Here is a 23812-nt window from a genome sequence, read left to right on the forward strand (position 1 = left end):
GAATGAACTGTATCGATAAAGATTTATTAAGCTAAAAAAATGATTATGTTTGTACAACTAATCACAATTTGTTTTATTAAAATTTAATAAACTAAAATATAAATTCAATGTGATCATATATCTCTTGCCACTTTAATATGTAGAATACAAAATAAAACAATTTATTGTTAATAAAATATTTTAATTAAATATGCTTAGAATATTAATTAATAGTAGTAGCTGTATTTTGAATATATATTTAAAATCTTTTGTTTACATAACCATTAAGATTTTATTTGTGTATTTATGTATGTGATAAGAATTTGAATAACTTTATAAAACTTAAATTGATTTGGCATAAAACTGAAATAATCAAACAAAAATATGAAGACAGCTTGGCTCCAGTCTTAGTACTATTTAAGCAAGACAAACCACACATGGTAGCCAAAATTAGGAAACAAAGCTTTTATAAAAAAGGTTTCCCTCAAAATTCTATATTAAATATTTATATAGAGATAATTATTATCTAATATAGCGGATTCTCTAATTGAACCAAGGAAATAATATAAATTACTTAAAAATAAATGACAAAGGAACTAGTTCTAGGGCAGAATCAAAATTTGTTGGAAATAAATCTGGCATTTCTAAACGGCTCACCTGATCGGAACAAAATTTGACATGGGCGAGTTTAAAAAAAACAATTTGTATAAATTTTCTTAATGTGACTGGAAAATTAAGAAAATTTATACAATATTTTAGGATGAAAAGGTGCAATATTTTTGGTGGACGGAGTTTTAAAGCATATTTTTGAATCTAATTGAGATATTGACTTGAAATTTTTTTGTAAGACCAAAAATTAAGTTATCTAAACAAAAAAATATAACTCGGAATAAATGTGGATCAAATTGTTCGTAATATTTGCAATCCTATTCAAATTTTGATACAAATTTTAGTTTTAGAATCTCAATAAATATGTAATATGTAATAAAATGTTTATTAATGAAATTTTCAACTTATTTTAAAATTATTATGTTTAATGACAAGATGTAAAAAAACTTGTCAAATGGTCAAAGGGAATCCCACAATTCCTAAAAATTGGAGCAAAATTCCCAAAAATGGTATTTTTTACAAGTTTGCCCATGGAGACCACATTTCTTTCAGGGCTGGGAAAATACTTTGGGGATAAATAAGGAACACATTAAGGTTTCTAAACCTGCTACCCGTTTTTTTAACCCAGCTTTGGGATTTTAAAACATGTGGCCAAAATTTTTAATTTTTGATAAAAAAAAATAGGTCACATTCCGAAGGGAATATAATTTGTGCAAAATTGTTCAAACAGTATTCTGGGCGATATTTGTATGGGGGCTACGTGAAGCGTAAGAGTATTTGTAGAAATGTGGATTGCATGAAATTATAAATGTGTCTTACCTTATGTTGTTTTCTGAAATAAAAATAAAGTATCATTAATATAAATTTGTATGAAAAATTCTAAAACTAAAATAAAAATATATTTTTTAATATTTTAAAAATTTATGTTTATGACTTCAAAATGCGGCTTTTATTTGTATAAAATAAATTTATTCAAAGTACGAATCAAGCCAATATCGAAACAAATAGTAGTCGGACGGGTGAGGAAAAACTTCCCAACAACTTTTTTCTAAATACTTTTTAACAGGAACATGTAGCCGAGCGTTGTCATGATGTTTCATGTCTGGCCGCATAATCTGGGCATTTTTCGGCGTGATCAGTTGCGATCGGTACAGTTTCGGTATGATGGTCTGGTCAAATTTCAGCAGCTCATAATAGACTCTTTTGGTCCCACCAAATACAGAGCATTAACTTAGCGCAATGGATAATTGGCTTTGGTGTCGATTCGGCTGGTTGACCAGGCTTCACATACGATCTTTTACGCTTCGGGTAATGATTCGGTGCAAAAATGTTTTTCTTTCAATTCGTATGGTAGCCAATTTCTGTACTTTTGGATGACTCTTGCTGCCAACAAACGTTTTGAAATTGCTGCTTGAGTAGCTTCAAATGATTTTGTAAGCTCTTGTTGAGTTTGACAACAATCTTCATGGGGTAATGCCTCCAGTTCATGGTATTCAAACTTTTTTTGACAGGCTTGCGCGATATTTGACTTCCATTTCGAAATCACCACTTCTGAACCGCACAAACAATCTCTCGCATTCACCATAAGCTTTGGTGTGCAATAGGTGTGCTTCAGTATTACTTTTTTTTAAATTAAAGACGTAAAGTAAAACTTCCAGCATATGACGATTCGTTGGTACAAAATTCGACAATTTCGTAGCAAAAAAAACTTTGTTCAATTACTAAGTGAGAATAATTGAAATATATGTACCTTTCAAAATGACATATATAACAAGTAAGAGAGCTATATTCGGCTGTGCCGAATCTTATATACCCTTCACCAAATTATACTTCAAAATACAAATTTTAAAAATTTTTAGGTAAACAAAATTTATTTTTTTTCCAGTTGTTTTTTTCATTTTTTGGAAAATTTTTTTTTTAAATGCTATTTTTTAAAATTTAAAAATTTTTTTTTTGTAAATTTTAAATTTTTTTTTAAATTTAAAAATTCTTTTTTTTCTTAAATTTAAAATTTTTTGTTTTTTAAATTTTTTTTTGGTGAAAAAAAAAATTCGGTTTAAAAAATATCTTTTCCGATTTTGACCCATTGTAGGTCCAACTTACTATGGTCTTATATATGTCGTTGCAAAGGTCTTTGAAATATCTATCATTATATATCCATATTGTCTATATTAATGACTTAGTAATCCAGGTATAGGTCAAAAATCGAGGTTGTTCTGGTTTTTTCCTCATATCTCAGCCATTTGGGGACCGATTTTGCTGATTTTAAATAGGAAACTTCTCGAAAGCCTGTCTGACAGAATTATTGAAGATTTGGATCCCGAAGATATCTGGGGTCTTCAAAAAATTGATTTCAACAGACCGACAGACGGACATGGCTTAATCGACAACGCTATCTATATGGATCCATAATATATATTATAGGGTCGGAAAATTATATTGTGGAAATTACAAACGTCATTACAATGTCAAACTTATATATAAAGGTTATAATAACCGCATTCAAAAGATAAACCATCTATTGTTAAACCTGCATTTTTAAGTCATATACCCAATATTTATAGAATATCGGTGGCGGTATTTAGAGGTAAACCATATTTATGATTATATCGGTAACGGTATCTGAGCTGAAAGGGGTTTTAGAGGTAACATGCTAGTTAATAAGTAAAAATAAAAAAGCTATTGATTAATTTGGCTATTCTTCTTTAGTGTGAGCTTTTATCGTTATTAAAACTTGTTGTTTATTTAAATGTTTTAACAATATCAACAATACCCTCTCAAATCAATAATAACACACTCAGTTGCCAGACTTAATCATTTAACTAAATTTTGGTTATTTTTACTCTACATTTTTGAGATTTTTTTAAAAAGAAATTAAAAGAAAATTTCAAGCACCAAAGTTACGTAGATCCTTTAAATTTTAAACTAAATTCGATATTATTATGTAAAAGTAATAAACAGAAAAGGAATAACTTTATAATCTAAAGGGAAATAGAAAAACTTTCAAATATAGCTGATCAAAATACTGGTTTAGCTGATCAAAATACTGGAACTCGAAATCATCTGAAGTTGTATTTTAACAATATCAAAAATGCTTTATGTTTAGAATAATTGTACATTAGAGGAAAGGAATAAAGATACCTAGATTTTGATGTCCTATTAAATAATCCTTAAAGGGTTATTGAAGTTTTGACAATGATGACAAAAGCAAAAAACAGTTACTCCGTAAAATTATTGATAAATTTAAGCCCATTCCAAAAAAAATATCGGAAATTGGCTTAAATTTATCAATAATTTTACGGAGTAACTGTTTCAATGCCATTTTTAACCTAATTCATCTGGCAACTGCGCATACACTATCTTCATCTCCCATGCTCCTCAAAAAGTGCCTACTAAATATTTAATAAATTAATCTAATTAAAAAGTATTTTCACTCGCAATAAAATAAAAAAGCTCTCTGTTTGTTGTATATTTATATTCAAAACCTTCTACAAGTTTTCATTTCTTGCATATCTCTCGATATTAACACCAGTTTAATTATTTAGTTGATTAACGTACAAGCTAAACAAAAATATGTTTTTAACAATAATTTCTTGCATAATTGCATTTATCTTATTATTTTATATATTTCTAATATGGAATTTTGATTATTGGAAAAAACGGGGCATTGTTAGTCCAAAGCCACTACCATTTGTTGGTAACTATCCCAGTGTTTTGACACAGAAACGTCATATGGCTTATGATTTACAAGATATTTATGAGTAAGTATTACATTATTGTAAACAAATTTTATTATTTTTTTTTTCAAAATTTTAATTTTAATACAGAAAATATAAACACACCGATAACTTTGTGGGCATATTTAGTTGTCGTAGTCCCCAATTATTGATAACAAATGGTGAATTGGTGAGACGTATTTATAGTACAGATTTCAAACACTTCCATGATAATGAAGCTTCACGCATGGTGAGTAAATAAAATTGATTTTAAATATAAACCCAATAATATGTATGTAGTGCTTAAAGATAGAATAGCTAAAATAAAACAAAACAGTTATATGATCAGCATGTTTAATTTAAATTTAGAAAACTAGAATTGATGTTAATGAGATAAATTTTGAATTAACTAGATTCCACATGATATTCAGAATTTCAATTTGAAATTGAGTAATTTCCAAATGAAATTGAGAAATCTTAGAACAATTCTATTTATTGAAAAAAAAAACGGGATTTACAATAGATGATGCTTTGAACGCGGTTTTCATTATATGTCATTTTGAAGGGTAAATATCTGTCATTTATTCTCACTTAGTCATTGAACATTATAGTGTTAATAACAAAGTTTTTTTTGCTTCGTCGAATATTGTACAAATGAACCATCATATGCGGGAAGTTTTGCTTTACTACTTTAAATTGAAAAAAAGTACAGCTGAAGCACACCGATTGATCACCAAAGCTTATGGTGAATGTGTTTCATCGGTTTCAAGGTGCGAAAGATGATTTGTTCGGTTCAGAAGTAGTGATTTTGACACAAACGACAAAAATCGCCCAGGACAGCCAAAAAAGTTTGAAATCCAAGAATTGGAGACATTACTCCATGAAGATTGTTGTCAAACTCAACAAGAGCTTGCTAAATAGTTAGAAGCTACTCAAGCAGCAATTTCAAAATGCAGCAGTATTCATCCAAAAGCAGGGAAATTGGGTACCCTACGAATTGGAGCCGAAAGACCTTGAACGACGATTTTGCATGATTCTTGAACGTATAAAAGAAAATAATTTTTGCTCGAAATCATTACTTGTATTGAAAAATGGATCCATTACGATAACCCGAAGTGTAAGAGATCGTATGTGAAGCCCGGTTAAACAGCCGAACCGATATTAAAGCCAAATATCCATAGCGCTAAAGTAATGCTCTGTATTTGGTGGGATCAAAAGGAACCTGAAATCTGGCCAGATCATCACAGGGAACCTGTACCGAACTCATCTAATTCGTTTGAAACGAGCATTGGCCGAAAAATACCCACAATATGCGGCCAGGCATGAAACCGTAATATCTGTTGCAATACCTGTTAAAAGCTATTTAGAAAGAAGTGGTTGAGAAGTTTGGCCTCATCCGCTATATAGTCCAAACCTTGTCCCGTCCGACTTCTATTTGTTTCGATCGATGCAGAACGGTCTCTCTGGTATTCGCTTCACTTTGAAACATAGTATCCGACATTGTTCTTGGTCTCAAAAGATGAGCAGTTATTTTGGCTCGAAATCCATATGTTGCCAGAAAGATGGGAAAATGTCATAGCTAATAATGGCCAATACTTAGAATAAATTTATATTGTACAAACTTCAAAAAATTCCGCCTTTTTAAGTTATACATCCAATATTTTTTAAATTGTTCTCCCTGTAAATCGAAAATTGATAAAGTTTTCCCAAAAAATCATATTTGAAACAAAATTTACTCTTCATTTAGGCAGAAAAAAACATTTAAATTAACATTTTTAAGTTTGTTTTACCTACAAATAATTGAGTGATTGTTAATGCTTTGAATACCCTCCATCATCCTGGTGGGTATTCGCCAAAAGGACTAGCGTACAAGTCGCTTCGATATAGAGCCATAACCGCAAGAATATCTTAACCAACAACCGTTGCAACGGCACCAAGTACCGTGACAATTTTATAGCAAAATCAATTTTATCTTAAATACACATAATATAAAAAAGATTCTCCTATAAAGCTTCTTGCTATGGACTTAATATATTTTTGCGGATAGGGCTCAATATGTTTGAAGACATTATTAAAGCTTAGATATATCAGATTAAAAAATTCATATGAATTTCAAAAATGTGACAATTATTTGGATAATTTTAACAAAATCTAACTATAAATAAAATATTACATTTTAAAAAATTACAATTTCTGCAACCTAAATTTGTTCGTGAATGGTATCGATCTTCGCTATAGCTTTATCAAAGTACGAAAGCAAAGCATCACCTATTGTGTGTCCGTATCGTACCGTGGTAATTAACCCGACTTAACTGTTTAAATGATCACGACTTCTGTTAAAATTCCGATATAAAAAATAAAGAATATTAGAATTTTTAGCCCAAAATTTGGTAATGAAAGTTTTAGCTAGATGTTAATTAATTTCAATCTATAATGTTAGAATAAATCTAGTAAAAATTTTCAATTTTTTTATCTTAGTAGGGTACAAATAATAATGGTGTTAGACAGAAAAACACTTTCACTTGATTAAAAAATAAATAAAACACTTTTAATGTTATATTATAGTAACATTCACTCTGATAAGAATATTTAACTAATTTTTGATAAGAATAATTAAAATGAATTGTTTATTGAGGACTCTATACACTGTATAATTGTATACAACTGTTATTGGCTAATCATGATGTTATCTTTTAAATTCTGTGTACTTTTAACAGAAGTTAATGGTTACTGATTCTAAATATTCATATATACGAGTATTTATAGATTTCTCCAATAAATTTTTGGTTCCTATCGAACTCTAATTTTGATACCCTATTCAGCCGAAATAATGCCAGGATCGGTCCATAATTATTAATAGGTCCCATGTAAGGTATCTCTAATGTAGCATATCATATGATTGAGTTTAATAGACTAGACTTTCTTACATGACTTAAAATATTTCTTGATTTCTTCAATTTCAGGTGGATGACAAATCCGACTTTCTATTTGCCAACAATCCGTTTTCCTTGACCGGTGAAAAATGGAGAGAAAGGCGAGCTGAAATAACACCTGGTCTCACAATAAGCAGAGTAAGTACTTACTCATTATAAAAACATTGATATAAAACTAACGAAATAATTAAACTTCTTATTAAGGTCAAAACCGTTTATCCCATTACCCAAAGAGTTTGCAAAAATATGACAAAATTTATTGAAGAACAAATGAAAATGGTTGCCAAAGATGGAATTGAAGCTAAAGATGTAAGAAAACATAAAGAGTATCAATATCAGAAACTAATATTTTCAAACCCATTACAGCTCAGTTTACGTTTCACCTCTGAAGTTGTTACCGATTGTGTTTTGGGTCTGGAGGCCAAAAGTTTCTCACCCAAACCTTCACCCATTATGACAATGATAACACAGATTTTCGAACAAAATTTTATTTTTATATTTTACACCATAATATTGGGTTTATTTCCATCTTTAAGTAATTTCATTAAAATACGTTTCTTCCCCAAAAAATCTGAGGAGTTTTTCGTAAAGATTATGCAAGATTCTGTAGAGCTGAGAAGATCACAAAAAGAGCAGGGTGTGAATGAATCACGTGTAGACTTTTTGAATTATATCTTACAGTTGCAGGAGAAAAAGAAACTGTCGACTTTGGATTTGGCTGCACATACCATGACATTTTTATCGGATGGTTTTGAGACAACAGGCTCAGTGCTATCGCATGCTTTATTGTTGGTAAGTTAGAAGAGAAATGGTGGAGGAACTTTTTTAAATAGAATTTTTGATTTTATGCAACTTAGTTGGGCCGTGATTTGGAAAGACAACAAAAGTTACGTGAGGAAATTTTGGACACAATTGGAGATAAGGAAGATTTTGATAGCATGATGGATTTGCCATATTTAGATGCATGCATTCATGGTAATAAATAAATAAATACTTATAGCTTAAAGGCCTTAATATGTTCATTGTTTTTCAGAAACCATACGTCTCTTTCCTCCCGGCTTCTTTTCCAATAAACTTTGCACCGAACCCATAGAATTGCTCAATAAAAATGGCAAATCTTTAGTTTTGTCCAAAAATACCGTTGTAGTTTTACCTTTACATTCCATAATGGTGGATGGGGATTATTACACAAATCCCAATGACTTTGAACCTGAACGTTTCCTGGAGGAAAATGGTGGCCTCAAGAAATACAAAGATTTAGGAGTGTATTATGGTTTTGGTGAGGGACCCAGAGCCTGTTTAGGTATTTAATATTATTATTAATTCATTATTTTTAATTAATACTAAACATTTTTTAATTATTTTGTTAATTCCAGGTATGCGTTTTGCTTTGGCCCAACTTAAGAGCGCTTTAGTGGACATTATGCGTCAGTTTGAAGTTCGTGTCAATGTGAAAACCCGCAAAGATAATGAATTGGATCCCAAATATTTCTTATCGCGTTTAAATGGTGGCATTTGGTTGGATTTTAAGAAAATTTAATAGATAATAGAAAAATTTATTAATAAAAAATTAATACAAATAAAGCATATTAATATTTATGTAAAGATCATTTACTGTGATTTAATTCCCTATTTATAACTCTAGCATTGTTTGGTTTCTTATCTATTTACAAAAATTTGGTTTCTCACAAAGCCATTTCAATTTGTGCTTGCATCTATCACACATTCAAAATAATGTTTAAAAGTTCAATTGTTTAATTGAAAACAATTGCTTTAATCTATACATCATAAATGTAAAAGCTTTTTCAGAAAAAGCTTTCACACAATACTGAAATAAAACTTGGTGCTCAATTGCAAACGAATTTTAAAACTCGTAATGAACGGTTCGTTACGATCAGTTGTCAAATTAATTCTAAAGGAAATAAAAGTGTTGTAATTTTTTAAAAAGGAAAATTAATTAAAAATGTTTCTTACTATAGTTACGGTGATTGTAGGAATTGCTTTATTGTTTTATATTTTTCTAACATGGAACTTTAATTATTGGAAAAAACGGGGTATAAAGGGGCCGCAGCCGAAACCATTCGTGGGCAATTTTCCCAGTGTTTTTACTCAGGAAAGACATTTGGCCATGGATATTAAGGATATATATGAGTATGTAGAAAATTTTAGAAATTAATCTGTTTTATTTGTACCATATGACTTGTAGAATATCTTGTGTAATTGTGTATCATTTATTTTTTATATAGATCTTACAAAAATACCGATCATTTTGTTGGTGTTTTCAATTGTCGCAGTCCCCAATTGTTGATTACCAATGCGGAATTGGTTCGTCGTATTTTAGTTACAGATTTCAAACATTTCCATGACAATGAAGCTTCCACATTTGTAAGTATATTATTCTTTTGTAAATTAGTTAAAATGTTTCAATTGTATTCTCTTAACACCTGCTTAAATATTTGACAAAAATTTAATAGACATAGACATGGATCGTTTGTTGCCACACCTATATTTTATTAAGTGGTGTAATAAATTATTTTCTATATGTAAACTCATCCCTAAATCTTCATCAATTACACGGTGCTACAATGGAAAAAAACTTGGAAAACGACCTAGCGTGGGTTATAGGGATTGCTGAGTACATTACAAATTGTGTCAACAAATTTCAAAAACACCCTCAAATTCAGTAGTTATTCTGAAAAAACCGTTTTCAGTGATGTTCGTCAAATTATCGATCTGTAACTCAGTCAGTTTTTGTCCGACTTTAAATTAGTTAACGGGTTTGGAAAGATAACTGATTACGCTTTAAAATTACGTGCAGTTTTTTATACATTTGTAAGTTATAAATATTGTTTTTCAACTTTTTTGATTTTAGTCGCTTTTCATTGCTTATTTTGATATGAAAGTTTATAAAACTTTATACCAACATATATAGGAAATTTAGTTCTTAATAAAACATGGTTTTAATTATTCAAATCGGATTAAAATTGTAAAAGTTATTCTACTTTAACACCATTTTTAATATTTTCTCCCCCAGCGCATATGAATAAAAAAGAAACAAAAAACTGAAAAAAAAAATATTTGTAAAATTTTGAATTTACAAGGAAAATTTTTTTGAACTTTTTTCAAAAAAGTTTAATAACTTTTGCAAAAATAAACCAATTTTAACAAGTAATATTTTTCCCATATAAAGTTGTCTTTAAAACACTGTGCAAAAAAGAATAGGTTTTTATAGAAAAAAATTAAAATAACTATTGTTTAATTTGAAAAATTATTAAAAAAATAAAAAATAAAGCGAAACTTTTTATAAAAACTTACGCAATTTTTTCGATATACATTTTATGCATACATTTTATGAAAGCTTAATTCTTTGTCTATCCATAATTGTTTAAAATTTTGAAATCGGCCTAAAAATATGTGAGTTAGAGGTACTAAAGTACTACGACCTACCCTAAAATAGTTTTTTAAAAATATATCAAAATTTTGAGGGTGTTTCAAAATCTTTGAAAATGGTTTTAGTATGTCCTCACCTAGGCCTACAATCCCCATTAGGTCGCTTTTCAAGTTCTGACAAAAAGTGTAATTTTTAGCAGTGTTATTAAGGCAACATAATTTTAAATATTTGTTGGTAAGGGTACTGCTACACGTTCAATATATATTGTGATATTTGGATTGCGATCCATTGTAATGGATCACGCAAAATTAGGTTATTCTGCGAGTTGGATCGCGATCCATCAATACTGCATGCTACACGTTCAATAAATATCGCGATACTGAATCGCGGTCAATATATATTGAACGTGTATATTGTATATTGTACCCTTAGGGCACTGCAGTATTGATGGATCGCAAAATAGCCTAATATTCTGAAATCCAGATTGCGATCAAAATATCACAATATATATTGTGATTATTTTGACACGGAAGGCAAAGATCGCCCAAGACAGCCACAAATGTTTGAAGACCAAGAATTGGAGGCATTACTTCATGAAGATTGGTATAAAACTTAACAAGAACATGCAAAATCATTGAAAGCTACTCAAGCAACAATCTTTTCGAGCAGTAGGATTCATCCAAAAGCAGGGAAATAGAATACCATATTTCATGAAGCACATAGACATTCAAAGACGATTTTGCATGTCCGAAATGATGCTTGAACGCTATAAAAGAAAATAATTTTTGCACCGAATTATCACTTGCGATGAAAAATGGATCCATTACAATAACCTAGTAATGGATCCATTTCGTCTGGTTGTCTGAAACCCAGACAACCAGACAAATCGATAGCAAATACAAATATCCATGGCGCTAAGGTAATTCTCTGTATTTGGTGGAAGCAAAATGGTCCTATCCATTATGAGCTGCTGAAATCTGAGCAGACCATCACAGGGAACCTGTACCGAACACAACTGATTCGTTTGAAGCGAGAGTTGGCCGAAAAACGGCCAGACATGAAATCGTAATATTCAATCATGACAACGCTCGGCCACATGTTTCAATACCTATTAAAAACTATTTAGATAGAAGTGATTGGGAAATTTTGCCTACCCCGCTTTATAGTCCAGACCTTGCCCCGTCCGACTACTATTTGTTTCGATCGATACAGAAAGCTCTTTCTGGTAAACGCTTCATTTCAGAACGGAGTATCAGAAATTCGCTTGTGTCGTTCTTGCTCATCTTAGCAGTTCTTTTGGCGCGGAATTCAAATGTTGCCAGAAAGATGGGAAAATGGCCAATATTTTGAATAAATTTATATTGTACAAATATTTCAAAATAAAAGCTAAAAATTTGAGATAATCCCGCCCAATATAATAACAAATATTAGACTATTAATCAAATTATTCTTATAAATTAAGTTTCTAACATCTACACTAATATTTCAGGTGGATAAAAAATCGGATACAATATTTTCCGAAAATCCATTCATTTTAACGGGTGAAGAGTGGAAAGAAAGAAGAGCTGAAATAACACCTGGATTCACACAAAATCGGGTAAGACAATAGAAATAACTAAATAAAACTATACTTACTAAGAACCTCAAAAACAATTTCAGATCAAGACCGTATTTCCGGTAACCAAGAAAGTGTGTAAAATTGTGACTGACTACATTGATAAGGAAAGCAAAGTGGGATCCAAAGATGGCATAGATGCCAAAGATGTGAGTTAAATTAAAATCCAATAACTATATATTTCTAAAAAAAATATTAAATTCTTCCCCATTACAGCTAAGTTTACGTTTCACCTGCGAAGTGGTCAGCGATTGTGTATTGGGTCTACAGGCCAACAGTTTCTCCGACAAATCAGCACCCATTTTCGATAACGCCAAAAAACTATTTGAACAATCGTTCGTTTTAATAATTTACATGACTTTGGCTGGCTTAATACCAGCTTTAACAAAAATCAAAAAATTACGTTTTGTGCCCAAAAAAATAGAAGATTTTTTCGTAGATTTAATGCAAAGCTCCATAACATTGAGAAAATCTCAAAAAGAGAAGGGTGTCAATGAGGATCGTGTTGATTTCATGAATTACATGCTGCAATTGCAAGAGAAAAAGAATCTCACAATACCACAAGTGACAGCACATACAATGACATATTTAGTGGATGGTTTTGAAACTACAGCCAGCGTACTATCGCACTGTTTATTGTTGGTATGTTTTGTGTTTGTTAAATTTATTTACATAAATTTATTATCAAATTGTTTATTTCACATATGCTTGTAATTACAGTTGGGTCGTCATGCCGACAAACAAGATAAGTTGCGTAAGGAAATTTTAGAAAAATTAGGTCATGATAATGAATTTGACAGCATTATTGGTTTAGAATATTTGGATGCTTGTATACATGGTAATTTAACATAAATATTAAGAAATATTTGAACAAAATACACAATTGAATTAAATTTTATATAGAAACTCTGCGCATTTTCCCTCCCGGTTCACATTCCACTAAACTGTGCACTGAGCCCATTGATTTGGTAAATAAAGATGGCACCATTTTACATGTCCCTGTGGGAGCCAAGGTAGTCATACCCATACATGCCGTAATGACGGATGAGAATTATTATAAAAATGTGGATGTCTTCGATCCAGAACGTTTTATGGATGGAGGTTTGAAAATGTACAAAGACAAAGGTCTTTATTATGCATTTGGTGATGGCCCCAGAGCTTGTTTCGGTAAGAAATCGGAGAAATTTCGCTATAGGAGAACTTGAATTCATTCCACTCAATATTTCGTATTTTTTTCTTTAGGTATGCGCTTTGCTTTAACTCAAATCAAGGCCGTCATGGTGGAAATTTTGCGCACCTATAAAATTCATGTCAATCCCAAGACTCGTAAAGACAATCAAATGGATGCCACATATTTCCTGCTGCGCTTAGATGGTGGCATTTGGTTGGATTTTGAAAAAATAAATTAAGCCATACAAAAGTTACTATTTATAGATTCAAAAACAATTTTTTTATTACTGTTAATCATAAGCATCATAAAAATAAAAAGTAAAAGCTAAATTGATCATCATTGTTTGTTTTGATTTACAAAAAATTCTAAATTTAACTAATGGGACACTTAACAAAACGAAAAGTAGGAAAAAAATTAAATTTAACATTGACTGCGTACCACAATTCAAGTTCTGGGTTATGACATTTTTTTGGTTTATTTAATTTAATTTTCTAATCAATGTAATGATGTTTAGCAGTCTGCTGTGATGAATCGTATATGATCTACATAGGAAATCTTTAAAAATATTAAGTAAGAGTGTTATATACGGCTGTGCCACCATCAAGAGTTTATATAGTTATTCTAGGAAAGGGATCTTATGCGAGAGCTATTGTCATTGTGGACTGATCGTCACAAAGTCCAGGGGCCAAATTACCGCACTTGTGATCGAATGAGCTATCGTATCGAAAAATGATGTCGATATCGTAATAATGATAAAATGTACCAAATTTCTTGCTCGATATCGAATGCTCTCAAATATGAAAATTACTCGATATCGAATGCAGTAATTTGGCCCCAGTTGTATTTATAAGTGGTTATTATCAACTTTTGTAAGTGGTTCTGTATCTTCTATATGGAGAATTGTGAGCCGATCTTTATAAAATTTAGACTGATTAAAACTGATTATGATATTTGTAAGAGATTTATGCTTATTAAAGAGATTTTCGGAATTGGATTTTGGGCTTTGATCATAATCGATATTTATGTTAATGAGTTTTTTGAATGCAGTTCGTATATGGGAGCTACGACCAATTATGAACCGATCTTCACAAATAAGGTTTGCTTATGTCGAATTTGAACCTGATAACGATATTTAAAAGAGATCTATGAGTTTTTAAGTGATTTTCGGAATCAACGATCGATCTACTTTTAAACAAAAATATGAGAGATTACAGATCAAGCTTTTTATATCCTTCATTCCGTTCCGTTTGTAATTTCCATAATATAATTTTCCGACCCTATAAAGTATATATATTCTGGATCTGTCTGTCTGTTGAAATCAACATTCCGAAGCCCCCAAATAACTTACATACACGATTCATACATCAATATCTCCGGAATTCTTCCGGCTCAGTTGCTATTTAAAATTGAGAAAATCGGTCCAGGACAACCTCAATTTTTGACCTATATCTGGATTACTAAGACATTAATATATGGATATCTAATGATAGATATTTCAAAGACCTTTGCAACAACATTGGACCTACAATGGGTCAAAATCGGAAAAAATATTTTTTAACCCGAATTATTTTTTTCACCAAAAGTTTTTTCCCTAACTAAATATTGAAGAAAAAAATTAAAAAATCAATTCAAAAATTTGTTTTTCCAAAAAATGAAAAAAAAATAAATTTTTATTTTGAAGTATAATTTGGTGAATATAGATCTCTTACATGTTTTTCTATTAAACGCTTTTTTGAAAGTTAATGACGATTAAAAATTTTCTCAATTTTTTATATAAAAATCTATTTTTGGTGTAAATTAATGATCACAGAGAGAGGTATTTTATCGATTATAAGCTTATTTGGTCTAAATTATGATCGAGCTATTTTCAAAGTTATGGAAAATGAAGATTTTTAAGATTAAGGTTCATATAAAACTTGTTTATGTACAATTTCATCACGATATTAATTATTATAAGACAATTATGAATGTTCAAGTCATTTTCTGCGGGGATCTTTTATGGAGACTAGGGACATATGTATGTTCCCCGATTTTCGGCCTACTTTACAATATAATTTCAGAGTACTTAGAACTAATTTTATTATGTTTTTTGTCTCTCCTGTAAAATTTAAAAAAGTGTTGATAGGCCCTCTTGCATTTTAGGATACGATTTGTTTTCAATAGACAGACAGACGTCTTAGAATTTCAAAAAGTTAGCTATAATTTCAAAATGTCTGTTCTAAATTAATAATATTCTGATTACATACCGATAATATTTATTATTGATTTTGTTCTTTGCTTACTTATCAAAAGATCGTTTGTTGGACTAAAATATGAATGATTGAACTTTTTATCTCGATTTATGACGAAATATTGACAAAAGATTTGTTGGACATTTTCTCATAGAATGTACATTTATAACAACTATTTATTTTTAGAGTTATGTTTTTGATAAAGATTCTGCAATTATTTCGCAAAATTTTTACTAATAATATTCTGATGAAATACAGGTAATACTGATAATCTTAAAGTACCTAAACAAAAACGTTATCTGTATACCGAACAATAATGTTTGTTAATTAGGGTGATAACAGTTTGTCAGTTTTTGCAAATAAATGGTGTAATTTTTACGCACTCAATTTTTGACATTTATGATCAGTATAAACTGGCAAATTATCATGAATAGATTGACGCTTGAACAACGCTACCAAATTATCAAAATAATCTTCGAAAATCAGTCAAAGATTCGCATAACTTATAGACGACTATTTTATCATAAAATTCAGCGATGAGGCTAACTATAGAATTTAGTAATTGCATTACCTGTCTGTATAATGGCAAGTAGCCTAGGTTAGTTTTCAGATTTGTATGTTTAATTCTAATAATTTTGTATTGCTACTATGGTATGAGCTTTCAGTTGGAATTATATTAACAAATTTAAAAGCTTTTTTTTAAAAAAAGAAAAACAAAAAAGTTATTTAGCAAACATTTCTTGTTTAGAATTTCCACAGTTTATTTTATTATTCTTTCAAAATTCAAACTCGCCGGTTGTTTATTTACATTCGCTTGCTGATCTCATATTAAGCAAAAAAAAAAATAAAAATAAAAATCAAAATGATTTTCACAATTTTAAGTGTGATTTTGGGAATTGTATCCGTATGTTATATCCTTCTAATATGGAATTTTAATTATTGGAAAAAACGTGCTGTAAACGGTCCACAACCATTACCATTCGTGGGTAATTTTCCCAGTGTTTTTACGCGAAAGAATCATATTGCCATCGATGTTAAAAATATTTATGAGTAGGTTTTTTTTTCCTTTGTTTAATTGGTTTAATTTAGTAATATGTTTAAAAAAATTAATTAACAATTCATATAAATTATGTTTAACGTTTTGTTTATAGATCTTACAAAAACAGTGATTATTTTATTGGCGTTTTCAATAGCCGCTGTCCTCAGTTGATGATTCTTAATCCCGAAATGATTCGTCGTGTTTTTGTGACAGATTTTAAACATTTTCATGATAACGAGGTCTCAACATTTGTAAGTATTGTACATATTTTTTATATTTATTTAAGGCATTTTTGCAAATTTCTGCGCAGTTAGGGTCAAACAAATGACGCAATTTGAAATTATATGTTTAAGAACATTTTAAAACTATTTATTTACACACTGTGAATCAATTATGGAAAATGTTGATAAAACATTGCTTAAAACGAAAAAAATAATCATAATTATTTCAAATTCGTTTATTTTTCTGTCCTATTTAAAAAACTACGAGGGCGGGTCAATAGGCTAGTGACTTTTTGAATGAAACACAGGTAAAAAACATTGATACCACTGAGCCATGGGAGATGCCTATGGCTTCCATAATCTCTCGCACTTTCAATCTCCGATCGGTCAACACCATATCGTGCCTCACAACAGCCACAACGAAATTCACTAAACGATATTTTTACCATTGAAACTGATGGTGCAGAGTTTCCATAGTTTTTATCAAGCTTAGCCTTAGTTTGAGTGGTGGTTTTTTTCCACAAAAAATAATGCATAATGAGCACACGAAATCTATTTTTTCCATTTTCTGCTCAAGTTACGCAGCTACCAATGACTGTCAAACACAAACTAAATGATACAGCTTGTTCAAATTTTGACAGGAGTCAACTGACAGATGCCTGTTGACAGGAACAGTATTGCCATGGGAAATACAAAAAATCATGGACTTATTGACCGCCCTCGTATGACGACATTGTTACCTTTTAGCGATCGCAATTATTTATTCAAAAATGTATTTGATTTAGAATATATAAAAAGAATGTTTGAATATATTAACAATGTAATTTAATAAACAAATTTATTTAATTTTAATTTAATTATAGTATAGTAGAATTTTAGTAACAACCAAACTATTATTACAAAATCAGACTTGTTATGGTATTGAAAACAATTACAATAATAATGATCTAATAGTTTCAAACAGTGATTCACAAAATGTAGTTAAACTCAACAAGAGCTTGAAAAAATTTCAAAACATTTACGAGCAGTAGGATTCATCCAAAAGCAGGGAAATTTGGTAACATACGAATTGAAGCAGAGAGACCTTGAAAGACGAATGTTCATGTCCGAAATGTATCCATTATTGTAAGAAATTGTAAGAAATCGTACGTATAACTATCTATTACGAGCTGCTGAATTCTGGCCAGACCATCACATGCAAACTGTACCAAACGCAACTGATTCGTTTGAAGCGAACATTTTCCGAAAAACGCCCAGAATATGCGGCAGACATGAAACTCTAAGATTCCAACGCTCGATCATATTATGCATTATCTGTTAAAAACTATTTAGAATAAAGTGGTTGCAAAGTTTTGCCGCACCCGTGCCCCATCCGACTACTCTTTGGACCAGAGTACCCAATATTGCATTGATTCTTTCTTGGCCTCAAAAGATGAGCAGTTCTTTTGGCTCGCAATCCATATGTTGCCAGAAAAATGGGAAAATGTCATAGCTAACAATGGCCAATAGTTTGAAGAAGTTTATATTGTACAAATGTTTCAAAATAAAAGCTAAACATTTAAAAAAATGCCGAATTTTTAAGCCATATAGCCAATATAATGGTAGCTTGGCACAATAATTTGAGTTTCACTGATACACGAATGGTGATTGATTTAATAACAAAGTAGTGTGACTTTTATTAAACTTTTATTGTTATATCGCATATTATAAACATATTATTATAAACAATTTTTAACCGTTCCATTTAGTTGTACATAATATAAATTTGTATAAATATTAGGGTATTCAATCGATTAACCGTTAATCGGTTAACCGATTAATTTTGGTCGGTTAACTGTTCGAATAATTCGAAATTGTCGATTTTCAAATAACAAATAAACCGATTAATTTGTGTCGATTAATCGATTAAACGAAATTTATTTTTTTTTGCACTTTATAAAGAAATATAGTTTTAAACACACAAATATTCAGCCTTATCATGTAAGGCGTAGTGGTTTTACGACAACGACAGTTTCGTACTAGATTAATGAAACAGGTTGTATAATTTCTTTATTCTAGTACGTAACTTTCGTTGTCGTAAAACGACTACGCCTTACATGATAAGGCTGATTATTTCCTAACTGGTAAACATTCCCTTCTAGCAATAGTTTTTTGAAGTACAGGAATTTGGAAATGACCCTTTTTTAGAATATTCTATGACGAACTTTGTCCTAATTAGGCGGAGGACGATATGGTGATAGACAAAACTAAAGACATTACAGAAACGAGTCTTTTATCACAACTTAAAAAAACAATTAAAGTATTCAAAATCTAAAAAAAAACAAGTAAGTGAGCTATATTCGGCTGTGCCGAATCTTATATACCCTTCACCAAATTATACTTTAAAATAAAAATTTTAAATATTTTTAGGTAAACAAAATTTAAATTTTTTTCCAGTTGTTTTTTCGAAATTGTTTTTTAAATTTTTTTTTAAATTTTATAATTTCTTTTTTTAATTTTAAAACTTTTTTTTTTAGTTTTTAATTTTTTTTTTAATATTTAGTGAAAAAAAATTTTTATGAAAAAAAAAATTCGGGTTAAAAAATATATTTTCCGATTTTGACCCATTGTAGGTCCAACATACTCATAGGTCTTTCAAATATCTATCATTAGATATCCATATTGTCTATATTAATGATTTAGTAATCCAGATATGGGTCAAAAATAGGTAAAAAATCGAGGTTGTCCTGGTTTTTTCCTTATATCTAAGCCATTGTGGACCGATTTTCTCGATTTTAAATAGCAACCGAGCCGGAAAAATTTCGGAGATATTGATGTATCATTCGTGTATGTAAGTTATTTGGTGGCTTCAGAAAGTTGATTTCAACACACAGACGGACAGACGGACATGGCTATATCGACTCCGCTATCTATAACGATTCAGAATATATATACTTTGTGGGGTCGCAAATGAAAAATGTAGAAATTACAAACGGAATGACAAACTTATATTTACCCTTGCCACTCATGGTGAAGGGTATAAAAATCCAAAAATGTTTTTTCAAGTCAAGTTTTATTAAAACTTATTAACAAAATGCTTGTATAAGTGCATAAAATTCTTGTTTTTCTTTTCAATTTAAAATTAAAATGGAAATTATTCGGTTAATCGAATAATTTAAAATCAACCGATTATTAACCGATTAAATCTAAACCTCGATTAACCGATTAAATCAGAAACCCGATTAATTGAATACCCTAATAAATATGTAATATATATTTTCTATGTAGAAAATATACACTTGAGAACACTTTGTTATTATAGAAAAAAACATTTATTTGGCTTGTGTATAAATTGCTTTTTAATTTTTTAAAAAAGGCTATTTTTATTTTATCTTTTATTAAAAAGAATATACAATGTTTTTGCTCTTGAAACAGTTTATGAGCAAAAAATATCAGTCTTAATAAACTTTGACAAGTTCAATTAAAATTCTAATGAAATACATTCTATATTATTAAATATTTTTAAATTGAAAGTTCATCATGGAGGTCAAGGTTATGCTATTGCAATGTACAGAGGGATTTTGGTGTCAAAAAGTCAATTTTTCAAACACTCAATTTCAAAAATCAAATGATGCAGTTTTGTAGAGAAATGTTTAAGGATGAAATGTACATTTATAGTTTTAAGAAAAATTTTATTTTTGTTAAGCAAAAATTTACTTATATTTTCACGCAATTCAGTGGTTTATATATGCATAATTTTCCTAATAATACCATTTACCTATAACATATTTGAAAAATATAACATTTGTCCATCAAAAAAAAAATATGGAGAAACCATAAACCATTAAGAAGATATGCCCAAATCTATAAGTCTCTAAAAATTATTTTATTTTCCATGGAGAAAAAAAATGTAGCCCCACTTTCCCCCAAGCTGTTTTCTTTAATAAAATGAAAGATATGAGTGTCTTGTTTCGACTAAAAGAAAAAATAGTTTTCGGAACAGGATGAAAACTTAACATTTTTTGTCGAATAATAAATGAAATATCAAAAAAAAATTTATCTATGTATGGGTTTTGTGGGCGGTGGGCGTTGCTGATTTTATTGAAACTCGGCATGTGTTCCTTTTTTGTTTCAATAAATGTATGTAAAATCAATTTGGATTGTATGGGCAGTGGGCGTTGGGCGTGGACGATTTTGATAAAATTTAATTTTTTTCTTAACTTAGTCCGGTGCCAAATTTCAATGCTCTACCACTCCTTATAATTTTTGCACAAAAATGTATTGCATTTGTATTGCATGGGCGGTATGCGGTGGACATGGCCGATTTTAATAAAACTTAGTATACGTTCTTCTTTTGTTTCAGAAAATATATGTACCAAATTTCTAGACTTTTACTTGGATAGGAACATTTTTATGCGAAAAAATCTATTTGGATTGTATGGGCAGTGAGCGTTGGGCGTGGTCAATTTTGATAAAATTTTATTTTTTTCTTAGTTTGGTCCATATAATTCTCGGTGCTAAATTTAAGAGCTCTACGGCCACTCCTTATGTGCAACGCTTCAACCGCAAAAGTTTCCAACTTAGCAGGAAGTAGTGAAGATCCGGTCTATAGTTAGTCATTGGTCCCATATAAGGCCCAATTCCGAAAACCACTACACGAAAATAAATTACTGAAATTTTAAAAGCAAAATGTTTTTCTCATTTACTTTCTTACTTATTTAAAATCACAGATTACACAGATATGAAACAAATGACAGTTCTCAAAAAAAGAAAAATCGAACCTTCTACAACCAATTTCCAATGGTTGTGGTTTGCAGAGTGACATATATATTTGATACTCTTTCCACACCACAACCATTTTGACACTTTCTTTTGTTTATTGTCTATTAGCATATTACTGGAACCAGTTGATTCGTATCTGTGTAATCTATATTTAATACAAGCGCGGATCCAGAGGGGGTGAAATGGGAATTCCCCCCCAAAACTGAAAAGTTTTCATATAAAAATGGAAAAATAAAGAAAAAATGTAGAACAAATTTTATTATTTTCCCCCTCCAAATAGTTGACCTGGATCCGCGCCTGATTTAATATATACTTATTAATATTTGAAATGTTTAGTAAACAGTGCAGTAAACATTATTCTGAAACAAGACAGTAGATGATATTTATCTATTAAATTTTTCAGATTGATGAAAAATCGGATAGAATATTCTCCAACAATCCATTCGTTTTAAGGGGCGAACAGTGGAAGGAAAGAAGAGCTGAAGTTACACCTGGCCTAACACACAATAGAGTAAGAGTTATAATACATACATATTTACATATACATAAGTAACTAAAAACATTCCCTCTTCAGATTAAAACTGTATTTCCGGTTACCAACAAAGTTTGCCAAACTATGATCGATTACATAGGAAAGCAAGGCAAAATGGGTGATGGTATCGAGGCCAAAGATGTAATTAATTAAATAAGCCACAATTCTTACAACACATCCTAATTATTTTATTTCTTTTAAACAGCTTAGTTTGCGTTACACTTGTGAAGTGGTTACCGACTGTGTCTTGGGTCTACAGGCCAACACTTTTGCCGAGGATTCAAGTCCCATTTTTGATAATACCAAAAAACTATTTGAACAATCGTTCATTTTGATTGTCTACATGACATTGGTGGGTTTAATACCGGCTTTAGCTAAAATCAAAAAATTACGTTTTGTACCCAAACCCATTGAAGAGTTTTTCATTGGTATAATGGAGAGCTCTCTAAGTTTGAGAAAAAATCAGCGAGAGCAGGGTATTAATGAAGATCGTGTTGATTTCATGAATTACATGTTACATTTGCAAGAGAAAAAGAATTTGACATTGCCAGAACTGACAAGTCATACGATGACATTTCTATTGGATGGTTTTGATACTACTGCCAATGCTTTAGCACACTGTTTATTATTGGTAAGTTGATGATGAACTAACAAGAAATAAAGAAAAACTATGGCAAATTTTAATTCATATTGAAATTATTTTATTTATTAGCTAGCACGTTATCCTGAGAAACAAACTAAACTGCGTGATGAAATTTTAGAAAAGTTGGGAAAAGATAATAATAATTATGAAGCAATTATGGCTTTGGAATATATGGACGCTTGTGTGCATGGTAAACATGAAATAAATAACCAAATTATTTGCCTAAAATATTGAATTTTTATTTTTACCCAGAAACTATACGAATGTATCCACCCGGTTCACATTCTGCAAAATTGTGCACTGAGACTATTGATTTGGTAAATAAAGATGGCACAACTTTACATGTCCCCGTTGGCACTCGTGTCATTTTACCAATACATGCCATCATGTCCGATGAAGATTACTATAAAAATGCTGATGCCTTTGAACCGGAACGTTTAATGGATGGTGGTTTAAAAACACTTAAGGACAAAGGAGTCTATTTTGGCTTTGGCGATGGCCCAAGAGCTTGTATAGGTAAGCAAATTTTGATGAATTGTTTGAGAATATCTTTACATTTTGTAATTTTCTATACATATTTTCTAGGTATGCGTTTTGCTTTAACCCAAATCAAGGGGGCCTTAGTGGAAATATTGCGTAATTACCGTATTCGCGTCAATCCCAAGACGCGTAAGGATAATAAATTAGATCCCACCTATTTTGCATTGAGATTGGATGGTGGCATTTGGTTGGATTTTGAAAAAATCAATTAATGCTAATGTTTGCACTTCAAAAGATTTATTTGTACAAGTTTAACTGCTAAACTTTTATTAATTTAACCTACAATATAATTCTAAATTGAAGTATAAAATCTAACATTGTATGTATATTTTTGTATCAAGTTCTCGGTCATCATAATAAACATTAATTTTTTTTTATTGTACAATTTATTTGATTTTGTTGACATCTGTGAGTAGAGTACATTGTAGCTT

General features: G+C 30.2%; 2 protein-coding genes across 2 annotated transcripts; both read left to right on the plus strand.

Moving 5' to 3' along the window:
* The first annotated feature begins 4109 nt into the window (after positions 1-4109).
* LOC135956248 (probable cytochrome P450 28a5) lies at positions 4110-8847 on the plus strand. The gene is made up of 8 exons (XM_065506665.1): positions 4110-4349; positions 4416-4554; positions 7268-7375; positions 7442-7546; positions 7604-8029; positions 8095-8212; positions 8271-8540; positions 8614-8847. The coding sequence occupies exons 1-8, from the start codon at positions 4162-4164 to the stop codon at positions 8775-8777; spliced, it is 1518 nt and encodes a 505-aa protein (XP_065362737.1). The 5' UTR covers positions 4110-4161; the 3' UTR covers positions 8778-8847.
* A 411-nt stretch (positions 8848-9258) lies between these two features.
* On the plus strand, positions 9259-23770 carry LOC135958400 (cytochrome P450 3A24-like). The gene is made up of 16 exons (XM_065509303.1): positions 9259-9388; positions 9484-9622; positions 12118-12225; positions 12288-12392; positions 12460-12885; positions 12964-13081; positions 13147-13410; positions 13486-13649; positions 13715-13731; positions 16797-16935; positions 22070-22177; positions 22241-22339; positions 22404-22829; positions 22911-23031; positions 23094-23357; positions 23427-23770. The coding sequence occupies exons 1-16, from the start codon at positions 9366-9368 to the stop codon at positions 23591-23593; spliced, it is 2688 nt and encodes an 895-aa protein (XP_065365375.1). The 5' UTR covers positions 9259-9365; the 3' UTR covers positions 23594-23770.
* The last annotated feature ends 42 nt before the right edge of the window (positions 23771-23812 follow it).

Source organism: Calliphora vicina, chromosome 4 (genome assembly GCF_958450345.1).
Source record: "Calliphora vicina chromosome 4, idCalVici1.1, whole genome shotgun sequence".
NCBI lineage: Eukaryota > Metazoa > Arthropoda > Insecta > Diptera > Calliphoridae > Calliphora > Calliphora vicina.

Coding starts and splice junctions, on each gene's coding strand:
- LOC135958400 (XM_065509303.1), top strand. CDS start 9,366: ATGGATATTAAGGATATATATGA. Junction 9,389..9,483: donor GATATTAAGGATATATATGA/GTATGTAGAAAA, acceptor TTTTTTATATAG/ATCTTACAAAAATACCGATC. Junction 23,358..23,426: donor TGGCCCAAGAGCTTGTATAG/GTAAGCAAATTT, acceptor CATATTTTCTAG/GTATGCGTTTTGCTTTAACC.
- LOC135956248 (XM_065506665.1), top strand. CDS start 4,162: ATGTTTTTAACAATAATTTCTTGCATAATTGCATTTATCTTATTATTT. Junction 7,547..7,603: donor ATGGAATTGAAGCTAAAGAT/GTAAGAAAACAT, acceptor AACCCATTACAG/CTCAGTTTACGTTTCACCTC. Junction 8,030..8,094: donor TATCGCATGCTTTATTGTTG/GTAAGTTAGAAG, acceptor TATGCAACTTAG/TTGGGCCGTGATTTGGAAAG.